The sequence below is a fragment of the Sturnus vulgaris genome, chromosome 7 (assembly GCF_052056855.1).
Source record: "Sturnus vulgaris isolate bStuVul1 chromosome 7, bStuVul1.hap1, whole genome shotgun sequence".
Taxonomy (NCBI): Eukaryota; Metazoa; Chordata; class Aves; order Passeriformes; family Sturnidae; genus Sturnus; species Sturnus vulgaris.
In genome coordinates this window covers 28,740,590-28,767,321 of record NC_142249.1, presented here as the reverse complement: position 1 = coordinate 28,767,321, position 26,732 = coordinate 28,740,590, and the positions used below count along the sequence as shown (strand labels likewise).

At 38.3% G+C, this 26,732-nt stretch overlaps 1 protein-coding gene across 1 annotated transcript in view; it reads left to right on the top strand.

The window, feature by feature from the left end:
• Positions 1–26,732, top strand: part of CNTNAP5 (contactin associated protein family member 5) — a 269,015-nt gene that overhangs the window by 193,819 nt on the left and 48,464 nt on the right. The window contains exon 14 of the mRNA XM_014871836.2: positions 22,577–22,733. Within this exon, the coding sequence (XP_014727322.1) occupies positions 22,577–22,733 (157 nt within the window). The remainder of the gene's footprint in view (positions 1–22,576; positions 22,734–26,732) is intronic.

Here is a 26,732-nt window from a genome sequence, read left to right as displayed (position 1 = left end):
AATTGCTCAAATAAGGGCATTAGTGTTTATGCTATTGCCAATTCCTTTTAGTATCCACTATGGATCTGTTGTTCATAAACTTGTCTAATCACTTTTTGAACTTTATTAGGCTGCCTGCCCTGCAGCCTCCTAGAAAAGGAAGTTCCAAGAGCTCCCCACTGCTCTTTTACAGAACTACATTTTTTAATGTGTTTTTAACTACTCTTTTGCTCAGTGCACTGAGTTCTTGTATTAGAGGATACAGTGAAACATAGGTTTTGTGCTCATCCAGAGCTTTTATGGTGCTTTTAGTTACTCATCTAGGACTTTCACTAACTCTAGTATTTTTTCACCTGAAGTGCTCACAGTTTTTTGAGATATGGTATACACCAAGTATTCACCACTTTAGAGTAAATCTTTTTGAAGAAAGGAGTCTGAAGCCTGGGTTCTGATGAAGTATATAATATAGCTATATCAGGAGGTGATATAAAGTGACCCATAACAAGCAGTCATTTACCAATGGGGTTTTGCTCGCTAGTATTTTATGCCTTATAAATATAATTTCCAGTTTATCATTCCAGTACTTTCAATTGTTAATGCACTACCAGGGGACTATTTGTTCTTGTACAAAACAACTTTAAATTGTTATTGCATTACCAAGAGACTATTTTTCATTGCACAAAATAACATAGAACAGAGCAGTCTGCCCTCAAAAAGAGGCTTGTGTTGAAGGAGTGGTGGATAGGTGGCAGGTGTGGATTGTGTGCTGTGATTATTCTTCCTAATTAGGATCCCTTTTTTGAGAATGATTGACTTGCCATCTGTGTTGCCATCACTATACCTTGTCTCTCCCCCTAAAGTGGCAGCTTCTCACAAGCACAACTTTAGACAGCTTGTGCTGTATTTGGAGACTTTTGAACAGAGTTCGTCACAGTAGTGCAATACACCCCCTTTATTTGTAGGGAGACATTTAGAGACCATTTTTAAAGATGCTATGTTGGTTTAGTGTGCAGCTGATTAAAATGCAGAGGATCTAAGTAGAATACAAAACCTGTGGCATGGCAGTGGTAACTTGGCATGGAGCCTGCACACACCTGTGAGCAGTGGAAATATCATTATTCCAGTTTCTGGCCCTTTACTCCCCTTGCCCTATACTGTCCTCCGTGGCTGGCAGGGAGCTACAGTGTGCTATAGCTGCCAAGCAAGGAATGGCAGCTACTTGCTGCCACTATTTCCCATCCAGTCTTGTTGTGTTTCTCTGAGATTGAAATGCAGCCAAGAGGCTAAAAGATGGGAAAAACATGGGAATAAATCCTTGCTCATCGATACACTGGATGGCCTCTAACACAGTGGCATGTTCCCTCCCTGAAACCCACTGCAGGAGAGACAGGTTTATAATGCTACCTGACATAACTCTGCATTGACACCAGCTGGGCAGGAGTCTCTTGGGATGTCTCCAGTGAACACCATTATCTGCCTTTGCCTTAGACACAATGTGTCAGGTGAATTTAAAAAAACTTCACTTCTTAAAGTGAGGACTGATGGAGTAGTGAGGAGAGAGATCCTATGGTTAACTCCTGTTTGTATCTGTCGAATACATCCTTCATACTTGTGCTGTCACTGGATATTTCTGTTACTTTTTTGTTGTGTGTTTGTTTTGGTTTTTCGCCTTCCTTGAATGAATTTTGTTTTTGTAAGTCTAAGGAGCAATTTTGGAATTTTTATTTTATTATCAAATTTGATTTCATTTGAGACCTTTTACAGTTTACATAGAAAACGTATTTGCATACCAAACTAAATAGATCTACTATGTTTTACTGATGTGGAAATTATCTTTTCCAGTATACAGGAAGCTTGATCAGGTGTGTTAATGAAGGTACATAGGACCAGTAAATGAAATGTAAATCTAGACAACAGATTTTGAGCCTGGATTCTGGAATTCATTGCATACACTATTATTGATGGTTCTGTGAGGAAGTCAGTGCTGTGAACTGATGCTGCAAGAAATTTACTTGACCTGTGCAATCTGTTGGTTTGGGACTTTTGATCCCAAAGAACTTCTGGTTTGGAGTAAAGTCAATGATATCTTTTGTTCAACCTGTGAAACCTATGGGATCATGTAAGTGCTCATAGCTCAGTAATGCTCATAGCTAAGAAATTTTGAATTCAGGGAATTCTGCAATCCAAATAAGAGTTTGGAAATGGATAGTTTTTTGAGGCACACATGTGCCAGAACCAAACATCTTAATGATACCTCTGGCTTGAGAGACTCAGTTGTATAAAATATTCATACACACAGTTTGAAGAAAGGAAGGACAGAATTCTTTCAAGTTATTCCAGCCAACATTCCCTTAATCATGAGCAGTAATAATATCTTTTTTAATTTGCAGAACTCAGCATATTGTTAACAATAAATAAATAATGGTGATCAGAAACAAACAGCTAATCCATGGTTTGTTATATTAGTGGATCATTAGCTATGACAGCAACCTGTCCTCCATTCCAGGGAGAAAGCAGGACTGCTGCCTGAGCAGGAAAGTGTGCCTTCTCCCTCATTAGAGCCACAGCAGGGAGTGTGTTCTCATCACAGTTTCATTTGTCTGCTTCTTTCAGCTGTCCTACTTTAAACATCTTGGGCTCCATTAGACTCAGATTGTCTTACTGGCATTAAACTAATTTGTCTGTCAAATTTGGGGCCAGTTAAGAGAGTGATGTCTTCTGATTTTGCAGAGCAGAAGATGTAAATCATATCAGTGGAAGAGTTCTCATCTAACCTCTTCTACCAAGGTGCCACGAGTGGCAATAGTAAATGGCAATAGTAATTTTCATTGGTATTTACATTATTTTGGAAGATAAAAAAAGCATTTGTGCTGTAATCTCTCAGTTTTATGTATTTTTTGGGTTCATTTGACTCCTCTTTTGGACCTGGGGAAGAAAGTAGGTGCATAGCAAGGCATTTGCAGAAAATCAGATGGGATGGAAGATGCTTAGATTTTGTTTGAACTGGTTTGACCTGTCCAGGAGAACAGAGGTGTTAGGCTATACACAAAGAGATCAATGGCATAACTTAATCATATAAGTAATTAGGAGAAAGAAAATGCAACTCTATGGTAAAAAAAGACAGGTTTTTGCTCTGAATAATTAGGTTAGTGCTCATATTCATTGCTTGTAAATCTGAAGTCCAGGAATTTTACCCCATTGCAGTTTGAAGGTAGACTGTGGAAAAATTATTTTCATGTTTGAAGGTATGAACGCAGAGACAGGAGAAAAGAATCTATGAGGATCAGCTGAAGGTGGTATTTTGGCATTACTTAGTGTTCAAACAACAAGGGAAAAATTTTTTTCCTAAGCAAAACACTTAGCTAAGTACCCTTACATTAACTATCTGGTATTAAGGGGGGACATAAAAATAGCTCTTTTAAGTGTATCTTACTTTCTCTTGTAAAAAGAACACCCCAAAATGTAGAGGATAAGCAAGCACACTTTGAGAAAATGTTTCCAGACACTGGGGGGAAAAAAAGTTGTGTACTTCTTCCACTCACAAGAAGCATCTAAAAGCAATTTAGAGTTGTTTACACCTGGACTGATCTGGAGAGTAGCAGATCTGACTGAGACTTGACAAGTAGCTAGAAAGATGTGGTGACCTGAAAGAAAATAACCCTTTTAAAACCTTCTTTAGAGAAGCTTTTTTGTTATCTGCTTGGCCCAAACGATTGAGAACAAAAATGAAAAAGCTTTTGAGCCTGAATCTTTTCCAAGTCCTTTTGACAAGAGAAAGACTCAGACTGGTTTAGCCAAGGCTTGTATTCCCACTTGAGCTGTCCAGGACTCAAAACAACATCAAGAGCCTTATTCCTTTACTCTCAAGAGCAGAATTCAGAAGCCCCAGTAGAAAAGTTTTTGGGGTTTGTTTCTGTTTGTTTGTTTGTTTGTTGGTGGTTTTGTTTGTTGTTTTTTTTGGTAACATTAGCATTTAGAAAGGTTAACCAATTAATCTATGCAGTTCTCCTCTAAAGGTAGCTTTTTTGTTTAGCAGAGAAGAATATTGAGGCATCAGGCTGCAACCGACACCAATTTTGCCTGAAACTGGAATGGGCCATTAGATTGATTTAAATGTACCCCTCCAAAACAAATGGCCAAGTTCTTGTAGCCACAAAAAAGAGCCACACAAGTGTTTCCTCTCAGCTGAACCCCTCTGATGCCTTTCACTCCAAGTGTGAGCTTTCTGTAGGTACCTCTTGTGCCTTGCCCTTGTGCTACTACTGGAAGAATGAACATGTTGTTCCTTACAGATACATTTGCTTTTGTGTCACCACAGTTATGGTGATTTAGCAGGACAATGTGATCCCATGAATTTTTATGGACCTACCAAACTGCAAAGAAGGTAATGGTATATTCAGGTGGGGTGTGATGGGATTTTTGGTGTATTCAGCCAGATAAGGGGAAAAAGTTGTGATATTGCACTGTAACTGCTGGAGTAATAAATGTTGCTATTTCCCCTTTGGTTTTATGGTTTAATGTTGAGTTTCTTTATGGATTTTTTTGGAATGAAAATGCATAGCAGCTTTCACTAAGGATGAGTACTAGGAGTATCTCTCCTTGCAGTAGTGCCTGTTTTCTGCTTAGGAAGTACATGGAACCCCTAGGAATATGCTTTTCAGTTAAATGTTCTTGAAATTGGCCAGTGGGTTCCTGAGTTACTCGAACGATAGCCACAGGTGTTCCTAAAAAATCATGTAGAATGTTCCAATATGTCTCATTTCTCTAGAAAACCAGGTTGTGATTAATATCTAAAGCCTGCTAGAATCAGTAGAGATCCACTCTATGGGTCCTAGTGCTAAAAGAAAATCTTAATTTGGGCTAGCATGAGATGTACATATTTTCTCACCATGCCAGATACAGAAATGTCTTGTCTCCTTCCAGGATAGGAGCAAAAGCTCAAACCAGATGTTCATCCTAAACTCAACTGAGTTTCATCACCACCCACTATTCTTTCATAGATCTTTGGACCATTGCTGTTGTGCTAGATTCAGTCCCTGTCTTCATGTGCTGACTTTTTGTTTATCCAGGATGTTTAGTTCCATGTCCCTCTTTCCTTAAATCTTTCATTTCCCCAAAAGGTTTAAAGTGACATGTCTCATTTATAACATGTAGTGATTTCAGTATATTAACATTAATAGCACATGAAAAGTGCTCTCAGTAGTTTAGACTGCAATCAGTTTTGTTCAGGCTGTCTCATTCAATGTGATCAAAATGTTCACAGTAACGTTGTTTGGTGGGAAGGAAAAGATAACAGTTTCTGGCTCTTCTTTTTCTCAATTCTGTGTTACTGAACCTAGTTCAGGTCTGACAGGTTTGTTTTACTGAAGACTCCCAGCATATGATGGGCTGTTTCAAAAAATGGCCAGAGATCTGAGGAGTGGTTCTGAAATAAAAAGTAACATCAATTTCATGATATGTTTATTTAAATACTAACTTTTCCTTCATCTGATGATTCAAATGGTCAGTAGAATCCATAAAGTTATGTATTCATACAGATAGAGTTCTCTCTTTTTGGGAAACTGTGTTTTTTATATTTATGTAGATAGGTGTAAATCTTCTTTCCTCCTTTTAGGAGGAAAAAGAAGAGTGGAATTCATTTTTTGGGCCACATGGATATTGTCAGGCCTGGTACAAGACAAAGCAGTGTTGGTTACTCTTTTCTCCTTTGAGCTAAAGGCTTTCTGTATATTCACATTTGTTTGCCTCCCATTTGTCACTGTGATTTCAAAGTCTCAGATTTTATCCTCATGAAACTACTTTGAGGTGTGGCAGAAGTTTAGGGGCTGTTTCTCAGAGAGAAATCTGTATGACTGCTAAAGTAACAGCAGAGGATGGGATTCTAGGAAGAGCTGTCTTCTAAAGTAGGCTCTATTTCAGCTCCTTTGGCTCTTTCTCTGGCAATGCAAAGTCAGTTTCATCCATTTGTTTTGCTGCTCTAATATCTGCTGTTGAACTGGGAAAGGTTCTCCTGCAATGAACATTTTTTAGGTCTTGCTTTGGGGTCCTGTTTCCCAGAGCCTCCATGTCCAAAGCAGTGGCAGCGTTCTAGGTCGCCTCCTTCCCAGTGCACACTTATGTTCTGGATTCAGACAAAGAGATTGTGTTGCATTTTGTTTACTACCTCTGTGAGACATTCTAGGGCCACTAGTAAATCTGCAGAACATTAGAAGTACCTACTTAATAGAAGCAGAATTTTACTGAGTGAATCATTACATCCTGTTAGTGCTGAAGTAATCACCTTAGATACAAGTGATGCCTCCAGAGGGAGATATGTTCTTTCCAAAATACCACCCTGGACAGTTCATTTTACTTCCATGCAAAGCTCCAGAATCTGTCTGACCATATTGTACTACAGGTTGTCATGTTTTCAGAGGATGAAATTTATGTTCCATGAAATATGCCATTGCCAAAATTAATAGGTAAATGAACAAAGTGAAATAGACCATTAGAACAATTGTAATATCACAGTTGGTGGGTTGTGGCACAAAAGCAGAAACTAATGGGTAAACATAACCATATTATAGCAACAGGAGCCATCATTGTGCACAACTGTGGCTACACAATGGAAGGCACTCGACCGATGTGAAATATGATCTAGCAGTCAGGCCAGTTGCAGGTAATCTTACTTGGAACAACACTTCTCTTGGCTGGTTTGTTTTAGCTGATGGAAAATTATAAATACCACCAATCTCACTCCTGTTTTACTGGAATTTCAGTTTCACTTTGATGATTTTAATTACTCTTTTCTTTATATCATTCTGGACAATGATACTGAGATTTTTGTCTTTGCAGAAATTTTCCAAGGCATGAACAGATTGTTCCTGAATATTCATGCAAACAGGAATTCAGCCAATGACCTTCAGAGTAAATGTTCACTCTAACACCTTGAAATCTTTGACACACTTGGCTTTATTTCTGCTCTAAAGCAATGCTTCATAATTTTAAGTGAACACTCAAACAATATCTAATCAGGATAAACAATTCATAGACTGAACTGTGTTTATATAACATGATTAAAAAGCTTTGAATAGCTAACATAATCATAACATTCTATTAATGGCCAGCTTGAGAGAAGCTACAGTTACAAATGGTTCAACTAAAAAAATTACAAAGTTTAAAGATATGCAGGATCAGATCCACTGGATTCAGTATATTTATACAGATTTAGGCAAGCAAGATGGTGGATTAACTCCTTATTTTTTACATCTTTCATTAAATTCCACTTTAGTGTAAAACAAACTAAAAAACACAGAAACATTTTAAAAATTCAGCTATTTAGAGGAGCTAACAATTTCATTCATAGCTTGTTAATGCAGTATTTACAATCAGCAGCTAAACACATTGTCGCTGATAGATTGAAAAAGCTAGCACTCTGTTCTTACAGAGGTTGACCCTGCAGTACTGAAGTAGAGAGGGGTGGAGAGGAATCTTTAAGCCTGGTTACTGGAGTGGTGCAGTATAAATTAGAATACCATCTCTGGCCCTTTGCTGGAGCCAGGAGTGGGACTGATGCAGGAGCTCCTCCAAATCGCTGTGCCACTCAAGAGGTTACTCATGCAGGAGGACTTTGTCAGTGGCTGACTAAAATACATTCAGAGCTGCTTTATTCTGCTAAAGTGGTTCAAAGTAGTTGGAGCATAGGAGAGAGCTGGGTGCTCAACTGTTTAGCTTTCTCAGAGATTTCACTCCATGCATATGCAAAAAATAATCAGTTACTTTGGTCTTCACTGAACAAGGCCCTTTAAGGGAATATGTAGCAGGGAATTGGGTCCTAATAATGGTCTGTTACAGAGAAGGCTGCAATGCTTCAGAGCCAGCCTGAGCTACAGCCAGCTTTGCTAATTGCTTCCTCACATGGCACACCAACCAGGGGTTTCTCTACACAGCAAAATAAAACTGTGGAAATGTTATACATGTGTCATACACGTGATTTAGTATATATTTCATCCACACATAAGTGTTCCCACTGAACAGTATGTGAATTAACATAACTTTTGCCACCTGGTGCGTTAGTTGTACTTGTGTTTTGACCTTATGCTAGTTCTTACTGAATAGATACCCTTTGCTGCTTTCACCCATGGAAAACACAAAGCCAACTGAGGTTTAAAATGCACAAGTAAATCTTTAAATTAGAGTCCTCAAAGTCCTGCTTCCATTTATCAAGAGAATGCTGTCTTACTGTTACACCATGCTACTTAAATGTGAGATACTGCTATGATGAGTGTAACCTATGACAAAAAAACGTGAAAACTTGAATACGCTAAATGCAGAATTAGGTGACTAGTTGAGTGATAATATATTGCCTAACCTAATGAAAAGACATTACCTTTGAATAATGGACCACATCATAGATTAAATTATCCCAAGGCAAGGTAGTAGGTGCTTCATGCAGACAAGGTCAATTACGTTATCCGGAAGAGCCTGTTTGAAGTGTATTATGAATAATTCACAGACATAGAAATTAGCTTTGAAAAAGTGTCCTAGCTATAATGTGGTGAAAGCATTCAATTTCTTTTTTAATGTATTTAAGATAACACCCAAAGGACAATTATGGCTGCTTAACTGTAAGACTACTTAAATGACAAGGAATGACAATTGTGTGGTCAAATTCACATTAATGCATTATGCAAAGGGAAGCATCTCCACCATGGTGCGATTCTGTCAGGACACAAGTAACAGATTTCAAACCTCATATTGTGTTTTTAATTGCTGAATTAAATTTGATCAAAGACTGATTAATTTCTTAACTTTTCTCAATGGAGAAGATGCAGTTGTTGCTGTACTAGCGTTGTTTGCTCTTGTTCAGGCCTTTTAGTTCTTTGACTTTCTGATCTGGAAACGAAGGTTGAGAGTGATTAAATCACTTGTGTGATTTTGGAGAGTCTGACAAATGCAAGGGTAGAACCAGAACATCTAATTTTCCATCATTAATCAGAAGACCGGTCTTCTGCTATAAGCACTAAATTACACTGTTTCCAAGTCGGTATTGTTCCAATCTAGAACTATTTAGCATTAGAGTTAAAATGATGGCAGTAGCCATGGCAGCAGAATGCATACTCACTTGACATGTGGTGACCTTAGGTGTGAATTAGAAATGCAATAAACCTCTAAGTCTGGGGAATAACATGCCCTCTCAGCATATTTTGATTCCACAGGCAAAACAATAACCTTAGCTTTCTCTCTTTGACTTTGCAATAAGTGGTAATGGCCAGGGGAAATCCCTCAGGGGCTGCAGTTTTCTAAGATGCCTGGCAAGAAGATGGCTAATTCATCAGGTACCTCGGTTTAAGTGTTGAAATGTAATAGTGACATTTCATGGCCTCTGAGTTTACCAGCTTTATTTGCTTGAAAGGGAGAGTTCAGCAGAATTTTAGAGGGTGCTGTGGAATAGTGTATCTAATGAGGCGTACAGCCTTCCCAGTCCTGTTTCCATTCACCTCAATGTCAAGAATCCCATTTAGCTCAGCAGGAGCAGGTCTGGGACCCTGGAACTTTCAAAGGATGGTTTGAATAAAGAGGGATACATTTTGACACAGAGTCCAATTATAAAACAAGCTGTTAAAATATGTGATGAAATAGGAAATCACCGTAGAGAGATAGGAATGGAAACTTCAATTAAACAAATACACTGAAAAATGTTGGTTTTTTGCATGTAGTTAGGTTTTTTGTATTCTCCATCATTCATCTTTTCTCCAAGGATCATTTCTCAAAAAAAAAAGCTCAAGAATTTCCTTTCCTTCCATTTCACACAGTTGCTGGCCTCCACCCCCATGTTTTCTGTGAGGACTTGATAAAGACTAATCTGAGTCTAAGAGACTTGCAAGCTGATGTTATTTGCATGCAAGAATGTCAACAGATGTTTACATAGTAGTGTTAAGTAGGACAGCTGTTTGGGAGTAATTTATGTATTCAATTTAAAAGTAAAGCTTTATGGTTAAATTTTTTTCTCACAATGTGGAAGAGAAAAGAAACCTAAATTCAGAAAAATGTATTTCTGCCTGTGCTAGGGGTGGCTTCCTTTATACTCCTCAGTTTTCTGTATCTCTGAATTTACAGCATTATACAAATACCTCTTACCTAAACCTCTGGGCAAATGTACCTTACCTTAGCCAGTTGCCTGTGAGTGGAAGAAAATATACAGCAGAACATCAACATTGCTAAATGCTGTTTGACAGAGGGAAGAAAAATAGCACAGATTAGGGGAAGGAAGTTGTCCCTTTTCTTTGCAGGAGATGGCTTATTGCTGATTGTTTCTGCAGTCTGTTTGTAATGAAGCATGCATCAGGGTAATATTTGCATTTGTTCTGTTCTTCAGATGGGTGAAAATCCTTAAAGTGTGTTACAGCCATAAATGTGTAACTTGTATTCATTAATTTCCTGACATAAATCTGCCTAGAAAAACTTCCATTATGGAGGTGTACATATGCATGAAGCATTTCTGTAGAGAGAAGATGTTGGAGGGGGGGGCTCTCATATATTTTTTAAAGAAGTTTGCCCCTCAGGGACTTGTACATATGAGGCTTGGGTCTGATCTTGTTCATTGCTTCATTTCCCCTGATGCCTGTCCCCCTAGGACTCCATATTTGAAAATAAAGCAGGTGAATGATGTAGACAGTTAAGTGGAAGTGATTGATCCCTGTTACTTCTTGCACAGTGTTTGGAGAACTCTAATATATTCATGTATACCTGGTCAAAATCCTACACCAGTCTGAGAGAAAAACTTACCTGCCTCAGTTGTGTTGTTTCCACCTAAACACCACTACCTGATAGAGATGCCTGCATCTCTCCAAGCCAGTAGTTGACAGGATTTGTGGTGAGTTATACTTGGCTAGAGGAAAGTTCACTCAACTCAGGAGCCTTACCGCTGGAAGGAAAGATGGTGACGGATGTGACAGTCTTGTGGACTTTCATTCATGGCATTGATGCAGCCCACAGAAGGGTTTGTCTCATCAGCTGGGATGAAAGGCCTATGGTAGAGAGTTATTTTGTATGTAAAGTTCTTGATTCTCACTTTGAGATGCTTGTAGATAGACAGAATGGCTCCACTGCTGGCTCTTTCTCTCACCATTAAAGGCAGAAGACACATAGGCCTGTTCAGCTTTGGGAAAGAGAGGAAGGACTAGGGCTTCTCGAGGTTACATGGGTGTCATTCTTCTGCAGCCTCTGCCCATTCCAGTATTCACTGCAGTGCTAAAGTACAGCTCAGTTCTTTCTTCTGCTCTAGGAGCAGAAAACTGTCTTCAGCTGCATAATAATCTCTGTTAGTTACAGTAGAGCTACAGAGCAGAGCTGAACAGTTCATATTCTATCCACTATAGTCTGTGCAGGAATGTAAATACACACCCATGTTTGTTATAGCTGTATAGAGAGATACACAGGAACCTGAGACCAATTAAGCAGCAAAAATTAGAAGATCTATTTGAAAGACGTAAACCTGTTGCTAACAAGGTGAAGAAAAAAGAGCTGCAAATAGATTAAGCAATCCCACAGAGAAGACAGATTGTTGTCATCCTGACCTTTAAGGCTGGTCAGGATATATCAATAGAAGTATCTTCTGAGTACAGTGTTTTATGATTTTTTTTCATTTACATTCTCTTGTTTTTCTCTTTATGTGCTGGCTTGGAGCCAGTTCATTTCATGGTCTTGCCTATACATATGTTCTGCTACAGCTGCATTTTTCCAAAGTGCCCAATTTCACAGCACTCCAGCCTTCCTTAGGATGACAAATGGTGCCCCTGCTGCTCTGACCAACAGAACTGTAATTGCAGCCTGAGACAGGGACAGCTGAGCTAACGCCATGCTGCAGTTTGGGTATATCCTTAAGTTGAAATCTGACTGCATGTGTTTATCGTAGCTGAGTTCCCGATTCCACCACTTAAGGCATTAACTGCTGACATTAATTGTAACATTGAGGAAAGCAGAATTGCTCTGCAGTTGAAAGCAGTGTCAAATCAGCAGTTATTTATTTACCATTGCTCTGTAATGTGTTGTAACACATCAGACTATAAAGAAGTTTAATGAGTTGCAGTAATGCCTCTCAGAGATACTGGAATGCAGTTTGACAAGTTATTGGGAGGTTTTTTGTTCACTTTGGTTGGTTGATTGGTTCTTTTTTTTTTTTTTTTTTTTTTTTAAACAGCTTAGAATCAGACTTTCTGCACTGCTGTGCTGGACTTTTTGATCATAGGAAGTACAACTCAGATTTGTCTTTTGCCAACTAACACACTTTGAGAACAAAAAATAAGCAATCCAGTTCAGCTGGCCCTGTGAGATTTGAATTCAGTAGGGATGTGACAAAAGGGTCGGAGGAGAGGCTCAGAGTGGGGTTTATACACTGTCCCAGCTGCCTTGCTGGCTCATTATTGGTGTAAGGCTCAGAAATGTGCTTATATTATTCTCTAAGCTTTCTTCTGAGTGTTGGTGTCATTTTGTTGTTGTTTACAATGCCTGTCTTGTAGAAGACAATAGATATATTGCATGCTCTTCCCAGGGACTTGACAGCTTTTTTTTTGCCATTAAAAACAAACAAACAAACAAAACCAAACAAAAATCTGATAACAAAGCAAAAGAAACAAAACTCCCAAACTTAGGACTTTTTATCTACAACTACATGGGGAGAGATACTGGACTTCCCCCAAGATGATAATTTACCCAAGTAATATTACAGGAAACTTGAGATTAAGAACTTGAGATGTGATCTCATTTTCCAAAGGTATCTTTTCAAAGCAGAAACATCATCCCAATAATATCTGAGAGTGCTACTATCAATTTTAAGAAAATCCTCTAATTTATTTAATTAGGGATTGCAGCTTTAAAGTGATTAGCAATATGTTATTATCTCTTCTAATTTATGTTCCATTAAGAGTGAGGGTTTTTTCAATTTTTACTCCAGTTCAGATATTCAGCATATTTACTGATGATATTTTCTGATTTCTTTGAGATCAATCTGAGTAATGAAATTCAGTAATCATTATCAGCCACTTTCAGGAACCAGCCAGTGGTTGCATTCCAAAAAGGCACACTGTGGAAATTGCATTGTCCTAATGACTTCCTGCTGGGATTCACCCCGTGTAAATAGATGCTATTCTCTACCTGTCAGCTGTGCTGTGTTAACCTGGGAGCTGAAGGACAAGGTGTGTTCTCGTTGCTTCATGAATCAATAGTGCTAATAAAGATTCTCTATACCTGAATCTAGATTGTATTATTCCTAGAAGCTGCCACTGCAAGTGCAATGGGAACAAATTAATCTGTCTTTTGTGGAGGGTTGTCAAATCTGAAGACAGTCCATTTGAGCCACTAGCGATTATATTGGTGCAACGTGAACAAGGGTAAAAAAAGTAATAATAAGGATCCTTTTTTCATTATTAATGCTGGTAGTTAAAACTGCATATACAGGAAACAGTTCTGTCGAGTAAGGTAATTCCATTTTTACTCAGACACTTTTCAAAATAAAGGAGTGGGGATGAACTGTTATTAGTGTATGTAGTTTCTCCCAAAGGACCAAGCAAAGATTGCTTTCCACAGCATGTTTTTCTGTAACTCATCCAGTCTCTTATTAAATGTCCCAAATGTCCCCATTTTATCAATTTTCCTTTTCTAGTTATCCATTGTGGGCATAATCCAGCCAACTGCCCATGATTTCTAGCAAGAACTGAATTAATCCTAATTCAACTCAACTTTACTCCAGCTGCCTTTTGTTCATAAATGAGCAACCTGCTCTGAGTTGTACCCTGACTTTCAGACCACTCTTTGGCCAGACTGTAGCCCTGGGGGTTTTTGGGTTTTCTTGGTGAAAGGCTGAGGCTGGTCGGCAGGTGAGAGCACCTGAGCCTGGGAGGTGTGCAGAGCTGGGGACTCCATTGCTGCACTACTGGAGTGCAGGAGGTGCAAAGTGGTGCAGTTAAGGTTGTTATACTTCATCCTGCCCAGTCCCAAGGGTTTGAGCTGTCATGATGGATAATTCAAGAGTAAATGGATCAAATATATAACTAAATTTTTTTGCCCCCTTTACAAATATGTCCTTCAGGTCTGTATATCACTTGCTGCATACCTGCAGATGGTGCTTTTGCCTGTCTCAGTAACAGCCACAGAGCTTTTCTAAGGAATTCTTACATCCTGAATCTGTTTCAAAACAGTTAGAAGCAGGAGACTGGACTAAACTCTCTCCAGAGGTCCTCTCCAGCCTCAGCTGTTCTCTCCTGTGAACAGCCTGATGCTCAGTGAGTCCAAATCAGCATGGCTACCCTGATTTCACTGGAGCTGGATGCTTCTATACTGGCTGCTGGATCTGTCCATTATTATTCCTGGAAAATGACAGTAAATTAATAGGCTACAAAGTGTTTCTTCCTGGAAGTCTTTCCTGGGACAGTTGCTTATAATGTAGTTTTACTGTTCTGTAAAAGTTTTCTCACTTCAACATTTCCATGAATAATAGTTAAATACCAAGTTTTCTTGTGGTGAAATTAATTGTTTATGGTTTGATGCACTATTCATAGTCATCGATGCTTCAGTTATTCCCCTCTGTCCTCTGCAATCTTATTTCTAGCCTCTGAAAGTGCTTTCATCTAGGAAAACTTAAATAGCATTTAAGAACAAAAACCGCAGTGATAAACTATTACTCTCACCTTGTAGTATTTTGTAAGGTGCATTAGTTCAGTGTTCTCTCTTTTCCCTTTGGCCCTTTCACATCCATTATAAAACGCTTTAAAAAGAAAACTCTGAAGAGCATATGATGTGTCTAAAGTTATAAACTCACTCATCTCTTCTATGCTTTCCTCTGTTCCATGTGGGCACCTCAAACAGTTAGCTCATAAGATAATGTGGATAAGACCTGAGTAGGACACAGAGAGAGTGGCTGTGTTACTGTCTGACTTTGGGGGGCTGCAGTGTCACTCTTGTTGTCTTCCTCAGGCCCTGGAGAACCACTGGGGAGTGTTGGTCAGCTGCAGGTACAGAAAACCCCCAAATCACACATGATCATTCAGTGTCCCATAGCACTTTCACAAGAACTGGAATTACATAATCTGGTTTATATTCTCTTTATTAATCTGTTAATTCAGCACTCACTAACCATTTATATACTTCTGCAGAAGAACTGATTAAGAATGAAAGGCCATTTCCTGGGCACTGTATTGAGCCACTTCACGAGGTAGCATTCCAGTGGAAATGGGTGAGAGGATACTGGTAATGAGGATGAGGATGAACATGGAAGAGCTGGTTGAGCGGTGTGAGGGCAAGAAATTATAGGTTCATCTGATTGCCATTATTCCTACTGGCTATATCTATGACATAGGAAAAAAAATCCAGAAGCTGCTCCTCTGGCTCAGGCAGATTTGCACTGGAGCCCACTGTGGCTTATCCATGGTTATTATTCACTTGCAATTGAATCTAGAGCATTGATGGGTTTCTGGTCCCAGAACAGAATAAGGATGTGGCAGGACATGCATCAATGTCATAGGCTTATCTGCTATGGCAGTGTCAGGATTGTTTATTTGAATTTACCTGTAGGATTTAGACTAAACAGAGAAAATGGGAAAAGGGGAATGAGGAAGAAGAAAAGGAGTTAAAAGCAAGAGAGACAGTGTTGAAGGGAAGGTGAGCTGGAATGCAGAAAATAAAGGAAATGAGATAATTTTTTTGTTTCAGTGGGGTAGGATATTCAGATCATCTTCAGCAAAACTGCTGAGGATTCAAAGCTGCCGGTTCCTATTTTGTCATTTGTCCCTAAAAGCTGTAATCTTCTTTGGGTTGTTTGTTTGTTGTTGCTTGTCCTTCCCAACCTGTATGCCTTCAGCTGCTCACATAGGTTCTGTTGTTGGCTGGAGTCCCACTTGCATCTTTCAGGAAACTTGTCACTTGGCCAGAAATTTATTGAGAAAAAACCCAGCCTGGGCTGGCAGAGGAGAATGCAAGTACTTATAATATTTTCAGCCTTCTTAAGCCTTCAGCTGGGACATTCATGAGGCACAAAATTTTAGTTTGGATGTAGATTTAATGTTCCTCTACATCTAAAAGTGTTTGAGTTTGAAATCCTTATGCTCATTCTCAAATCTATCTCTCATAGGCTTGATGATGATTTTGCTTTTGCTGAGGCTCACTTAAGAGAGCAATGGCATTAAATCTGTCATTGCAGCTCAGCAGTTTGGCTCATTAGGCTCCTGTTAAATGTACAAGAAGCAAAGGTCTGTGTTTATTTACTTTCTTTCTGCCCATTCTCATCTATGAGAATATCTTAACAACTCCAGAAGAGCAGAGCACACTACAATAACAGCTGCTCCAGAGGGAGAGCAGTTTCTCTTCTTAAGAGAAGCAGGCAAATGCTACTATGTGGTTTTTTCCTTTGTTTTTTTAAGGCTGTTATTTCAGCTTGGGACTCTGTGAAAGCAGTGAACCTTGGCAGCAAAGCTGTGTAACAAGAAACAAAACATCAGCAAAGCACTGCCTTTCCCCCCTTTTCCTAACCACACTTAAAAAAATAATTTTAGAATGAGGAGCAAACTTTGTGATCTTGCTTGTTGAGTAGTTCCACTGGCATTAGCCAGGACTACTTCACTCTTGGATAGCTGATTTGAATAATGACAGAATATGACCAGAAATTTTTATCAAATTCAGTGAGATTCTTAGTACTGTTAGCTAGCACAGTGGTACACAATACAAAAAGTGACTGTCATGGTGCAGAGTTTGACCACATGTGATTTCCAACACAACCACGTTTGTCATCTCTGAAAATTAGGGCAGTGATATGTGGATTATAGTTTTAAGAGAGAAAAAGGACTATTAAACTGGTGCAGTTGCCATGGGGAAGGTTTTAAGTAAAGGAAGGCAGTATTAGATAGTCATTATGTCTATGACAGATGTGTACTCATGGAAGCAGAGTAGTGTGGTACAAAACCAACTTGGTGGCTTGGTGGCTCACTGAGCAAATAATGTTCATAGGAACCATGTCATTGTGGATTCTCATTTCTTCCTGGTCCATATTACATATTTTTTTCCCCAAGGTAAGCTGATCTTGACTTTAAAGCAGGGCTGTTAGTGAGGTGCAGAGAGCCTGACATCTCATGGGCTGGGTGTTGGCTCTACATGGTGGGGGCAGAGCCACGAGACCCTCGCCAAGGGCTGTAAAGCAGGGAGCAGCATTTTCACTGTTCAGTCTCAGCATCCCCTTCAAAGAATGGGCAGCCTGCCCTGGTTAATGCAGCACAGCCTGAGCTCACCCTGCTTTGAGTTATCAGTTTATTTTCCCAGTGGTGGGAATTGTTGTTTAAACCAGTACTGATTCTGAGTCATTAATACCAGAGACTTTTTCAATGAACAAACAGCCTCTAATAAGGTATTAATTAAGTGTTTTCAACTAAGTATAGAATATTTCTCCAATTTGTTTTTTTTTTTTTTGGTCCAGAATTATTTTAAATACTTCTGATTTGATTTATCATAACTCTATTTTTTTTTTCCCTGTTGAAAGGCCAAATGGGGAGAATTTGGTTTTATGTCAATTGAATGTAAAAAAATCCAATATAAAAGACTGTAAAAATGTTATGATGGAAAAATATTTGGTGTGGGCAAGCAAGATTTTACTAAACCCTTGCAAAAATAGTCAGTTTTCCCTTCTCACTGCTTTCTCCATTTATTCAAGAGCCTTTAAAAATTATTATGTGAGATGATAATTTGTACTTTGACTTGGCCTCTGAATTCAGCTATTCAGGTTAAAATTTCCTCATAGGTGTGTGCATATATACAGACATGTATGAAAAAAATCTGTTAATTGCTTGCTTCACTTATTGTTCAGTGTATCAGGTGAGCCATTTGCAGAATTTCATATTATTGAGGTGGTTACTGCAAACAGATATTTTATGGTTTTGAGTGAGGTTTCAAAGAATTGGCTTTGATTTCTTTGTGCAATTCTACAATCAGTATTTTCCTAATTTTCGCTACCTCTTGATATGTGAATCTTTCCTTTTAAGAGAAAACAGCATAGATGTAAATTAATTTACATTTTCATCAGTAAACTTTATAGATGTAAGATTTTACAAATTCAGTTCTGCTTAACTTGGTTTGAATTTGGAGGACAAAATGAACATGAAGATTGCCAAGACTATGTTGTTTGAATACAATATGCTTTCAGTGTTTTAAAACAAAATGCAAATAAATTGGCCTGAACTGGTGGTGAAAAAGACCTTTAACTGACCTGTTTCAATAACTTGGGTTCACCAGAAACCTTGACTGTCTTAGGGGTAAGTGCTGTGTCAGACTAGGTTTATACAGCACAGGAATTTAACACAGGATCCAATTTATCTTGCTATGTTTCCATAATTAGATTTTTGTTTGTTGCCATAGCAAGAACTGACAAATCATGCAGACAAATCTTGACAAATATTTTAAATATAGTACTTCTAAAAAAGCATGGCTTTGTTTTAACTCACACTATATAAACATAAAAGTCAGTGCTAAGACTCTGCCTGTATAGAGGCAAACTGAGTCCACTGAAGTTGCTTGAAATTGATACACGCAGTGATAAGTGTATAGTGTGTATAAATGCTGTGGGAATGTGCTGCTTCTGCCACTCCTTTGGCTTCTGAGTGCCTATGCAAATAATCTTTTTTAAAATGCCATTTAGAATATGAGCAAACCTAAAACCTTTGAAAACAACTTGTATTGCTACAAATGTCAGTGCCTCCTAACGCAGAAAATGAGACAAGTGTCAGTATGAGGGAGATTGAAGAAGGGAATTTATTTTAAACTGGTAGAAGGACACCAAATACATATTCAGCCATTCTTGTCCCTGGAAGAGGCAGACACGCAGTGCAGGTGAATTTGATCTCAATCTGCACTCCTAAGGATCACTGGGAGCCAGCTCCATGTGTGTGTCACGCTCTGTGCTGGTGAGGAACAAGGTCAGTGCCAGCCTTGGTGCTGCTGCTGCTGAGGCAGATCCATGCAGGGAGATACCAGGGAACAGCTGGGTTAAGCACACTGCTGCAGGAAATACAGGAAATCTGCTGAGAACCGACAGTGGAGAGGAGCCTGGCTTTCCCTGCCTTGCTGGAGGACACAGACTCAGTTCTTGTCCATGATTTGCATTGTTGTCTGTGTCAGGGTTTCCAGAGTCATACTTGGCTCTTTGGGTGATGCCCCTTATTCTTTCCTTTCAGAGGATCTGTGCCAGCCATACCTTCTACAGTCTGTGCCTGACAGCATAAAGGAGTACTTGGTTTGATACAAAGCCTGCTCACTTCTTTCATATTATTTTATAATTAATCATTATTATATTTTATTATCATTATATTATTCATACCATTATATTATGCTTAAGTTATATTTCTTATAATACTATATTAAATTATGGTTAAAAAAAGTGGTGTAAATATCACAGCTGTTTCTAGAGGCTTGCAGACAATGACATTACTGTCATCCTCCAAAGGAAATACAACCGAAAAAATTGCCTTTTTTGAAGATTTTGATATCAAAATTGAAACCTTCCTAAGGCAGCTTAAGCAGTGCAGAAGGAAATCACTGGAAAGAAACTAGTCACTGTTCTAGCATTGGTGAACTCATTCACTTGGGATTTGTTTATTTTACTCAATTTGGGATTTTTTTTCACACATATTCTCCTTCAAAACCATAGCATGGTGTTCAAAGAAAACCAGAAAATTTTTTTCTTACAGAGGATTTTTTTCCATTATAAATATAAAAAAAAACGCGTGGAAAAGAATATTTTTAACTGTGCAGTAGGCTTTTGACAGCCTTTTTTACTAAATAATGTATTGGTAGGGACAGTGTAAGCACATAATGAAGAATTAGCACTTCTTATTAATGGACTTTTTAGCTTAGAAATATTAAAGTAGAACTATACTGACTTGAGTTACCATAAGGCAATGGGGTCATTTTAAATCCTTGTTTTATGTCATTGATTTGGTCTGTGGCTTCATCACAGAAGGGAAATGAATTCATTTTGAGGTGATGGAGAATTGATAATGCTTTGAAAAAATTGTAGTACCATGATTACAGAAGTGAAGATTCTGCAACAAATCTACAGACTTAGAAGGAAGAATTTTAATCAACACAAGCTGACCAAACTCATTTTCAGTGCAAGACATCCTCCAGCTCTGCCAAGGTATAATGGTGTAAACTTTCTGGAAAAACTCAGATTGATTGGCATTGTTTGTGAAGTACTGCTTTACTTCAACATTACAGGTATATGACATACAATATAAGTTTCAGAATTTCTAAACTCTGCACGTGTTGATGAAGTACCATAGATTTGGAAGAGCTTTGCTGAAAAGCTCTGATTTCTCATGTGTTAAAGACTAAGCATGTGGAAAAGAATTTTGAAGAATCAGGGCATAATTTTCCTTAATACTACAATTGATTTCTAGGGGACTAGTTAGTGAAAAAAATCAACTCATCTTGGGTAAAGGTGGCAGAACTCTGCCTAATAAATAGAATTTTGGAAAAGACACTGGTTTTTTATAGCCTGTTCCCTTGACAATCTGAGGGGTTTTTTTCTTATAATGTTGACTGCTCTGTTTTTTTGCTTTGTATTTTAGTTGTAAATGACTCAAACTGTGGTGCTTCTACCACTTTCCCAGTCTATACCATAAATCTGAATGTGCATGTGTTTGCTTGGTATTGCTCAATAAAACAAATAATAACAGATCTGAAAAAGACGTCAGAAAATTACTTATTCTTAATAGACGCACAGGAATGCTTATTTCACTGTTATGTTTAAGTATATAATGACTTCCACCAAAGGAAACTGACACAGATTGTATTTGATTAATGAACACCATTATTTGCTGTTGGCTTGAAGAATTTATCTTTATCTAAATATTTTTTTCCAGAATGGGCACTTTTAAAATTAGATTAAGCATTTCTGTATAATATCTATTTCTACTCCTAGACAAATCACCCTTTTATTCAATTAGCATTACTATTCCAAGCTTTACTGAGTAATTTCCCAATAACATAGTATAGAACTGTTTCACTGGCTGCAGCAATCAACTTCTGCAAGAAAATCAGCTGAATAGAAAAGAAAGTATAAATGTGTTGGCAATAATATGAGGCCTAAAATGAATGTGTACATTTTTGTAAGATGAATCCTTAGATGTACTTGGATTGTGTTTTTCTAATGAGTACCTCTGGGTATTGGTCAAATTCGTCATGTCTTAATTGTTGGTATCATGAGAGTGGAGTTGCTCTTCCTATTTTTATTTTCCTTTTTTCATGAATTTACAGTTCAGCAGTCTAAGCTTAGAAGAAAAATAAACATGAATTAATTTTGCCAAGTGATTCTAAAACTCATTTTAATTAGTCCCCTACATTCTACAGTTAACCTTGATTGCATTTTATAATTTAGATTTTCTTGCCTTGTATAATGAGAAATACTCCCTACTAATAATGTTAGTAAAGCAGAAGAGTAAATTGATGCATCTTTCTTCATTAGCCATACAGTTTATTTTTCCAAGCTCCTTTGATCAAAAAGTCTTGATATGTCAGTTTTGTTAAATTTTGCCATCTACCTGTATGTATAACTGATTACATTTCTTGATTTAAGGATTAAGTAGTCAATGAAAAAGTTAGCTGAGCTGTAAGACAAGGCAGTCTTAGAAAATGTTCATCTGTGAATTTCATTACATCAGATTCTGCTTACTCTATGTGACTATTAATGCTTAATGCATAATGGATTATGAAATGTGAATAAAAAAACTGTCTTGGTTTATATAAATACATAGATCTTAAAGCTCCTGTAGATAGAAAATAGCTTCATGGAGATAAATTGATTCCCAAGCAGAGAAATATTTTTTTCCCATTTATGTCCTACCTGTTTTAATATCTTATCAAGCTTTACATTTGCAAATTCCACCCATGGAAAACACATTAAAATTCCTAATCTTGCTCCCTGAGAAACCGATAGAAATTTTAGTTTTAGTTTTGAGAGGAACCACGTTAGAAACTATAGTAGTAGATCAGTTAGTGTATTATTTCTGTACATTTCTGGTTTTTATATCTTACTCTTAAGGTAAGAAATCCAGATCAAGGGCTAGAGGCTCCTGCGAAACCAGTTGACACTGCAGGAGGTCCTTGTCCAGTACTGTGTGGTACAATGTGTCCTGTGCAGTGTGAGTAGTGGCAGGACAATTGTTTTCAGTCTCCTTCAGTGATCAGATCTGTCCCCCAGGGTCACACAAAAACCACTGGACACAGCTGGTGCAGACAGTGGTGTTGGCTTCACCATTCCAAAATCTTTGCAGCTGAAAGGTGCCGAGCTTCTCGTGCGTGACTGGCATGAGAGCCCTAAGGTGAAACAGCTGCATCTCAAACCAAATGGGATCACAACAGAACCATTGCTTTCTCAACATGTATTCCATGAAATGGAACCTGGGACAACGTTTGTGGTTTATTACTTTGCAGTTTGCATCTTTTCTTTGAGTATTGTCTAGCATGTTCACCTCCATTCTCTTTTGCATTCTCGGGACAATCCAGTTTGCTTATCAAGTTCTCTCTCTCTCTCTCTTTTTCTCTTTTCTCTTTTTCTTCCTTTTTTTCCCCTTTCATCCAGATGGAATGCCATTTGCTTGGTGGGTTGGCCGTGCCAATGAAAAGCATCTTTACTGGGGAGGATCTCTTCCGGGCATTCAACAGTGTGCATGTGGATTGGAAGAAAGTTGTCTGGATATGAGATATTTTTGCAACTGTGACGCAGATAGAGAAGAATGGTAATAATTTTAACATGTGTATAGCAGTGTCTGTGTGAAGAGCTGGGGATAGGAAGTAAGGCAAGAAGGCTTAAGTGTTTCCTGCTTTGCAGTTCAGGAAATTTGAATGGCTTCAGTGGAACCTGATAAGAATGAAAATGAAACTAGAATTTGAATTTGTGATTTGACCTCAAATATCTTTTTTGAACCTAAGACAGCTGGCTGAAGCAGGTTGCTGGGATGGGTGGACTTCAAAAAAATCTTTTTCTCTGAATACTAAATCCAATAATTTTATTTCCTTAAAAGTTTTGATTCAGCTGGAGCATTGCATGAGTAAAGGCTCTATGAGCTTGTTTCATAGCTGTAAATTGAAGCAGAAAATTGAGGCCTGCAAAGCAAAATTCAGATACAGCTAAACAAGAAATATGTACTACTAAACACGCTCGTATTTCTCTTATGAAACAGTTTAATGTGCTTAACTTTCTTTTGCACTGAATCTCAAGCTTGTTAAGGTCAACAGGAAGAGTTGTTTGGCTTCTGTAGGTTTTGTTCAGTATCCATAGGAAGTTTGTGTCACAGCATGAAAATTCAAACCTTGCCTTGGGTTCTGACATTTGTTGTGCTCTGATGCTGCATGAATTTGGGAAGGCCACCTCACAATCTCCTGTCATTCTCTGCACTTTCAGAGACACTCCAGCCACCAAGAGCTAGTTGATGAAGTTTCCAAACGTGTTTGAGGGGACTGAAATGCCACATGAGTGTTGTTGGAAGTACAGTTTGAAACATTGAAAATACATGTGAAAATTCTACTCACTCAGTCTCCCTTCTAGAACACTCACTGACAGAATCTGCTGTCCTTTATCTGAAAAAATTTTAATCTCGAGTAGTTCAGAAATTATGAGTAATGGAAGGTGACAAGAAAAGTCTTGCTGTCATAAGCTGCTGTGTTTGAAACACTGTCTGAATTAGCCCTGTGAAACCTTCACTTAAAATGGGTAAAAAGGAATGGTAAGGGGTCTTACAAAAAAATAAAAATTAAAAAAAAAAAATCAGAAATTACTGGTCACTGTAAGTGTTAGGTTTTTTTGGTTGCTTGATTTCTAGACAGTGTGATTATTTGCTTGGACCCTTTCTATCCCTGGGGTCACTATTTACTTTCAAAATTTATAGCTGTAAGGGGATTTCTTCAGGAAGATATTTATGTAAATCTTGGCTTATGAATGTGATTTATATTGAATAGCCTGGCTGTGCATGTTAATCTCTCTCTTCCTTAATGTTTGGTTATCAGATGCGCTTTTGACGAGATTTGCACATGAGCATCACGAGCATCTGTTTTTCCTGGTGCTTGGCTCTTTTCATAATCCACATTCCATCTTTCACTGCTCAAGCAGAGCAGGGTGTTATGCTGGCAGACACTGGGGTTGCAGTCTTAGACTGCAGGGCACTGCACCATTAGATCATACAAAGCAATGCAAGGTGAAAGCTAAATGCAGGTTTATAATATTTCAGCTGAGTCTCCTCAGGAAATGAGACTTAAACAAGTTATGCTGTGAATGTTTATCTCCATTTCCCCCCCCACACCCCCAATGATTTTGAACAAGCAGACACGTTTCAAACATCTTAGAGAAGGAGAAGTCTCAAAAGTATAACAAATTACACATTCTATGAAAATTTATGCCAGGCTGAGGGGAAAAAGCCAATTAAAGCCCACAAGAAAGAAGTTAAGGAAGCGTACACTTTTATTAGATTTTGGAAAACCCTCATGGGAGAAAGATGTTGGAAATCATGCATCGTTACCTTGGCAGCTCAGAGAGCTACTTGTTTCTCCTAATTTCATGATAATAAATATGCTTACAAGTTACCTCCACTAAACTGCCTACTGTTTGTTGGTTTGGAGCTTGAATTGCTTAGGTTTTTAATCCATGAGAAAATTTTACTTTGGTAGTATTCTAAACTGGAGGTTGGCTTTATAAAAGCTAAAAAACCCTGACCTTTATGTAGAGTTTCTAAACATAAGAAATTTCATGCCTCTTGAAGATTGCTTTTGTGTTTCCCTGCTAGAACACTGACCCCCTGATATATAACGAGCATTCGAATCTGAAACCTGCTGAGATCTGAACTGTGACTTTAACCTGCCATACATTATAGTGGAAAGAGCAAGACAGCAGTAGATGCATTTATTTGCCTCAGCATGAAATAAAATGGGTGCTGCAGAGTGGAAAACCAGAAAATCATTTTTGCTCCTTTTAGATAAATCATGCTGCTCCAAGGTAGGAACTCTCCAGAATAGCTGAAGCATCTTCCCAAAGAGGAGACAGTCCTAGGATTTTGCTTTGATTTGTTTTCCCTAGACTAAATCTTGGGTGCAGAAGAAGCTACTAATTTCTCAGAGCAGTGAAAGAAATGATAAACAATGGAAAGCAGACCTGACAAAGTCCTGTGCCAGGTGTTTGGCAGCACACAATATGCACTTCTAGGCATGCTGACTTTTAAATGATATCTGGGCAGACACCTGAGCCAGCTGCTATTTTTGGGCTCTCACTTGACATCAAGTTAGTCCCCCTGGCCAGATGAACAGGGATCTATAATTAAGCATTCTAGATGGGGAAGGCTTTTGTATTTTTCACCTTTGTTTTTATTAAAACATTGTACTGATAAGTATATTTTCTCATATGGCTCATCATGCTTCCAAACTCCACAGCATGATGACAGCAAAATCTGTCACTTCAGAATAGTGGAGCATGTTCATGGTACTTTCTGGAGAATGGGAGATCTCTGATGAGGAAGCAGAGGCACCTGCAACTGCACCCTTTTTTGTTGACTCAAGCAAGGGATCTGAAAAGGTGTAAGATATGGCTTGGCTGTGTGCTGCCAAAAAAAGAGAAAGTCATCTGACTGCTGAAAGCACTTGCTAGTGGGTGGGAACATTCATAAAAATCCAGAGGCTTCAAGCTGAAGCTAAACCTAGTTCAGAAAATCTTTCTTTCTTTTCTTTCTTTTACTTTTTTTCTCTCTTTTACTTATTTCCTTCCTTCCTTCCTTCCTTCCTTCCTTCCTTCCTTCCTTCCTTCCTGGAATCCTTCCTTCCTTTCCTTCCTTTCCTTTCTTTCCTTCCTTCCTCTGTCTCTTCCTCTACACTGACATTGGGACAAGTTATATGAAGATGAGACATATTAGTGATTGTTTTTCAAAATATATACCCTGTTTCAAACAAAAATGCATTTTTGATTGGGGAAATGTGTTAAACTCACCTAAAGAATAAAGCATTACTAAAATACTGACAGGATAGTGTTATCATGAGATTTTTTGTATCTTCAAATACCTCTCCCAGGTTGTCTTTCACCTCAAGCAAAATTCTCTTGCCTTGGCAATTAAGGTATTGCTGCTCACCAAGCCTTGCATTTAAATGGGAGGAAACTCTTTCATGCTGAGATGAGGCACATGAGTGTCCTGAAGTCCTTTTGTTACTTTGGTCTCTCTATTTGGAATCCATTTTCCACTTCAAATGCAAACCCTTGAACGAAGCCAGTCATCAAAGCAAACCACGCTGATGGTATTCACCTGGAAACCTTGTGAATTTGGAGAACTTTTCAGCTTTTAATTTTGTACAGAAACAGAGGCATCTTTGGAACTAATTTTGTGCGAGAAACTCAGACATCTCAGCAAAGTGTGGTGGATGGTGTTGATTCAAACAATTAGCTGATTGGCCATCTTTTATTTCTATTCTGCAGTCTTATTATTCAAACTGGAGGAATATCCTCCTCTTTTGTCTTCCAGAACAGTTTTCTTTGCTGGGGGATGAAACCTTTTGAGTCTTGCCATTTCCAAAGTAACGTGTTCACCTCTGTATCGTGGCTTTGGGGCGCTAGAAGAATCAGGAAAACCACAGGACAGGATAAGAGGAACAAAACAGAAGGTGGATATTACCATTGTCAAAGCCCCTTTGTCTCCCAGAGGTATAATGAGTATATTGAGCTTTGTTTGAGGAGGAGTAAAGTCAAATGGAAGTGAATGAGCTTG